This window comes from Macadamia integrifolia, unplaced genomic scaffold (assembly GCF_013358625.1).
Source record: "Macadamia integrifolia cultivar HAES 741 unplaced genomic scaffold, SCU_Mint_v3 scaffold817, whole genome shotgun sequence".
NCBI lineage: Eukaryota > Viridiplantae > Streptophyta > Magnoliopsida > Proteales > Proteaceae > Macadamia > Macadamia integrifolia.
Window position 1 is genome coordinate 18,724 of NW_024870548.1, and position 5,564 is coordinate 24,287.

General features: G+C 40.5%; 1 protein-coding gene across 1 annotated transcript; it reads left to right on the forward strand.

Moving 5' to 3' along the window:
* Positions 1 to 243: 243 nt before the first annotated feature.
* LOC122070080 (phospholipase A(1) DAD1, chloroplastic-like) lies at positions 244 to 1,597 on the forward strand. The gene has a single exon (XM_042634179.1). The coding sequence runs from the start codon at positions 338 to 340 to the stop codon at positions 1,595 to 1,597; it is 1,260 nt and encodes a 419-aa protein (XP_042490113.1). The 5' UTR covers positions 244 to 337.
* The last annotated feature ends 3,967 nt before the right edge of the window (positions 1,598 to 5,564 follow it).

A 5,564-nucleotide genomic window follows, 5' to 3' on the forward strand; every position in this document is an offset into this window, starting at 1 on the left:
CAAGCTTCATTGCTTCATGATATATAAGAAGGCCCAGTGCCGTTTTTCCAGTTATTACTTACAACTGTTGTCTTCATCAGTCGTATATCTATACCTACCCCACATCAATAACCCCCCTTCTATCCTTACAACACCGTCCGTTTACCTTTCTTTCTCTCTCTATCCTTCTCTCCTATAAAAACCCCACTCCCTACCACCGTTGATATCTAACCAACCGCGAAAACATACACAAAAAACAAAATATATCACTCAAGAAGAGACTGAAACACACAGCTTCCGTCCTCACTTCTCTCACTAAGTGGCCGGTGTGTGGTTCAAAGCCTTACCCATACCCCAAATGAAGCTCTCCATCGGCACTCTCCGTCCCTGCACCGTCCCATCACCCAAATGTGTGTCTTCTTCGGTTCACTGCAGTGCCGTCAAACCTGCGGCGGCGGCGGCGACGCTCGGCCAGAGATGGACGGAGTACCAAGGGGCTCGTAATTGGGAAGGCTTGCTTGACCCACTTGACGATAACCTACGTGACGAGATCCTCCGCTACGGCCAGTTCGTTGGGGCTACTTATAATGCTTTCGACTTCGACCCTTCTTCTCCTTCTTATGCCAAGTGTCGTTTCCCCAAAAGCTCTCTTTTCCGCCGATGTGGCTTACCTCATACCGGTTACCAGGTCACCAAGAATCTACATGCCACTTCGGGCATTACAATGCCCCGATGGGCGGGTAAGGCACCCAATTGGTTCTCCAACCAGACCAGCTGGATCGGCTACGTGGCAGTCTGTGAAGACGAAGATGAGATAGCACGTCTTGGACGTCGTGACGTGGTTGTTGCCTATAGAGGGACTGCCACTTGTCTCGAGTGGTTCGAGAATCTACGTGCCACGTTGACACATCTCCCTGGCAAAACCAATGTGGACATTGACGAGCCCGAGCCCATGGTGGCCAAGGGATTCCTGAACCTTTATACATCTGGAACCAAAGAGATCCGTAGCTTAAGAGAAGAGGTGAGGGAAGAGATTGGTCGTGTCCTTCAATCCTACGGCGACGAACCTCTCAGCTTAACCATCACAGGTCACAGCCTCGGTGCGGCTCTAGCGACTCTCACAGCCTACGATATAACCACCAACTTCCGTCAACCACCCTTGGTGACGGTCATCTCCTTCGGTGCACCACGTGTCGGCAACCGTGGCTTCAGATGCCACGTGGAAAATTGCGGAAGCAAAGTACTCCGCATTGTAAACTCGGACGACCTAGTTACAAAGGTCCCAGGCTTTGTCATCGAAGACGAAGACGATGACGTCTCAAATAAAGAAAAAGATACCGTCAACGTGGCAGGACTTCCAAGCTGGCTTCAGAGACGCGTGGAGGATACACTATTCCAAACCCAATGGGTTTACGCAGACGTGGGTAGAGAGCTCCGAGTCAGCAGCAGAGACTCACCATATCTAACTGGACCCACCACAAATTTAGCCACATCACACGAGCTAGATACGTATCTACACTTGGTGAATGGATTCTTGAGCTCTGAGTGCCCTTTTCGGAAAACTGCAAAGAAAATGTTGAGTAGACGCAGCGCAGAGAAGGCTCCGGTACTACGGTGAACTGTACCAAATTACTGCACTCTGTATAAGTGTACAGACCGTACAGATAAAAAAATTTTTTTTTTTTTCTCGCTACCATTTCATTAAAAATACTCGAACTAGTAAAAGAAGAGCTTCAAAGTATAGATCAATAAATAATATACGTCATCGAGTGGACGATAAGCCCCTAAAACGGCAATTGTTGTTGTTTTATTGAGTATTAGAAGAGGAAAGGTCAGAGATGACGTGGATGCCGATTTGGATTTTTTGGTGAAATGACAGAACTAACCTTGTCTCTTCTTTTTATTTTCATTAAGTGCTTCCGCCACCGACCCCTTTATGGAAAGGGACATTACGGGGCACACGCTGTACCCTTCACCAACTCGGTCACCGTCCTTACCGAATACGCGTTGGGTATGGGTTTTGGTTTACTTTCATATGTAACCAAACTGGGCTTTAGGTTATTTTGAATTTTGTTGATAGAAGAAGCTCTCTATGTAGATAGCTCATGAGATCTTGAAAAGAGGGATCGTTTCTAAACCTTTTTAGAGAGAGAATGAAAGTTAATTTGTTAGTAGTGAAGTACAGCTTTAATTTCTTTTCTGATTCATAAATGATAATCCAGTGGAAGATGGCAAAGGCATTTAGTCCTTAATTTAAATCAAAACTATATAATCTTTGGCCATCCACCAAGAAAGAATCTTTCTCTTCTTTTAACACTGCACACCATGAAACTTCATTGCTTACTTAGAATGAGTTTGCTATAAAATCTCTATCAGAATAAATGGGTGTTGAAAGCTAAGATCTTGCTAGATGTGTGCAATCTTACTTTAGAAGCAAATTTTTATTTGAAAGTTGAGTCAACACAACTGAATCCATTCAATCAAATATCTGGACATGATAACTTTGTTTCCATTTGCTAGCTGGTAAGAATAAATATATAAAATCCAACCCATTTTCCTATTTTCTAGTCATAAATTTCTAAGACAGTCTATAATAAAAATCTAAAAGAAGGTTCCTTGAAATATAGCGTGAGGGACAATGAGAGCATGCATGGAAGTGTTAAAAGTGACAGAATATCTGCCTTTCATGAGGGGTAGGGAGGTCATTTTGCCCCCTTGTGTCTTGGTGCAACGGTCACAGCCTCTCAAGCTTCTTCTCCCCTAAAAATCTTGGGAAAATAAATTATGTCTGGCAATGCCTCTACACCCTCTCACATGTGATAGTGAAATGATGACTATACCCCTCCTTTGATGCCTCTCTGTGTGTGCTCTTGTTGGCCCCATGCTAGTGCAAAGTCACCAGTTGGACAACAAACTCCTTCTCAAAAATCTTCTTACAAAGGGAGAGAGGTTTTCAAAAGGCTACATGACCCCTACACACCAACACAGGAACCAATGGGGAGCACATGAGGAAATATCAACAACATTGTGATTTTCATTTTTCATGAGAATGAGGTTGTTTTCACCCTTTCCTGGGTCTAGATGTAGAAGCCATGTTACCCCTTCTAAGATGCTTTTTTTTTCCCTCTTTCCTTTTAGAAATTATAGAAGTCCCCTCTCATTTGCCCATATCTTATTTTATTCAGTGTCCTTAAAGCTTTAGTTGTCAGAGCATGTTGGTGACAACCAATTGCTCAAGACTTCATGATTTGGCTTAGAAGGAGTTAAGACCTCCCCATCCCCTCTCAAAGCAAAGGCTTCCTAGAGAATATAAAAATCAAACAATGAATTTTTTCTTGGAAAAAGGGTTTTAAATGTCTGCTAGCTTTCTTCCATAGTAGCTTTACTTTTTTCTATTTAGTCAAGAGATGGTACTAAGTACGTAGAAAGGACAGATCGAGTTTCATGTTGTTTAAATGAGTCCAAAATAGACCTAACCTGATCAATCAGTTCATTCATTTTGATCTTATTTCCTTGGATTTATCCAGATGAACCTGATCCAACCCTGTAGATAAAGTGAAAAGATAAAAAGTACATAAAGTGAAGGAATGGAATCCAATTGATCAAGCCCTTAGATTCTACTACTAATCCTAGCTTACCAATCCTTAAATAGAAAGGAGCCACTAAAAGATTTCAGTTGTTTTGACCTTTCCCGGTGTTATCTAAATGGACCTTGTCTGAACTCTACAGTAAAAATTAAATTAATAATTAAAGGCAAGAAGGAGAAGTAAAATCTATATACTTTGAAAGAGGCTGAAGTAGACTTCATCCAGTGAATTCATTCCAATGATTCCTAAGGATGTCTTGATTAACCTAATAATTACCCTTTAAATCAGCAAGATCGAAATTAACAAAAATGAAGTATAAGTATTTTTTTTACTTAATCTAATTTTGATAATCAAATCAAATCATACAAGTATATATTTAGATTTCATGTAAAAGCAATCGATTTTACACCGAATGCGAGCAGTCAGATGTGAAGGCTTAGAAAGACTTGGTACTCTCCTTAACTAGTTTATGATGAGTTCCACCAAAATCTCAATAAATGGTATCGAAACTAATTAGCATCCTCTCCTTAATGACTAACTTGTAAGGATAAATTCTATCGAAGTCCTAACTCCCAACAATATGACATTTTAATTTACTTAATCTAATTTCAATAATTAAATTCAATCATACCCCTTAATGCAATTACCAATTATCCTATGCTTTAATTTCTTATTTGTAAATTTCATTCATGCAATGTGAGGGTCTTAAAGATTTCAAATTTCTCACTATGAATTACACTATTCAAATGACTGCTAACAACCACAAAAGCTAATGGAGGATGGAAAAGATGGAGGGTCTTATTCCAAAAGAAAATATTTTGTTCTTTGACAAATATATGTACCACGTCTTCATGTATGTAATTGGAAGGATTTCACTTTTAGCATGCAAATGATTGAAACCTAACCTAGAGAAGAGGATATGAACCCAATTTTGTACTTATCTGATAAGACTAGAAACTAGCTATGGCCAATCAAAACCCACGTAGTTGGAAAAAATTATTAGAATTCAACTTCAATTGGAACTTTGAGTGTAGAATAGACCTCATCTCAACCATTCAATCACCTACTACTATTTTGTTGTTTTGTGCATTCCACATTATATAACCTAAGCAAAAACGGCACTAGTAAAGAAGTGAGAGTTCCTACCAAAAAAAACAAAAAAACGGTAGAAGAAGTGAGAGTGAAATACCCATATAAGAAAATCCAAAGAATGAGCCAAAGGGTGGTAGTGTGATAGTTATAAGGGGGACCCATGTGGGACCCATGTGAGACCCATGAGGGACCTATCAACCCATTTTCCAAATTTCCACGTGATTTGGTGGTTTATGGAGATCTGATTAGTGAATCAGTCCCATCTCTCTCAAAAGGTCCACTTTCATCTCACGTGATTCTTGTAGTTCCTCTTAAAGGGTTCCCCTTAGAAAAGGAGAGCCACACAGTTACACCGTCCGAGTCGAGAAAGAAAAAGAGAGAAGGAAAAACTCCTTCTCCGGCCATGGTTGGATTAAAAAATGAATGACACGTGGGATGCAATAGCATTATCTCAGGGTCACTGCGTAGGCAAAATGGAACGAAGAAGGAAAGGTGACACGAGGGTACGTCGTTCTCAAGTGATTATCAAGAAATCAAGGAAGAAAGAAGTACGGGGGTGGTGATCAATTGATGGTGACTGTGGGGTGATGGATGAAGACTAAGAAGTGAAGAAAGTGAGAGTGAGATTGGAAACTTTCGGAATGTAAGTTAAAGTAGGAGTTTTCTCTATCAAAAGTCCATGTCGGTAGTCTTCGGACCAGAACATTTTACATGAATAACATCGAATTCATCTTCCAACCCTATGTAATTAGTATTGGGTAAGAGGTCTAGCCCTCAACCTCACATTTTTTTTTTTTTGATATGTATGGAAAGGGTTTATTGCCTGATAGACGGGAGAGGCGAGGAGGTCATTTTGCCCCCTTTGTTGTGGGTGTAGATTTTTGGAGTGATTGATATCTCCAATCC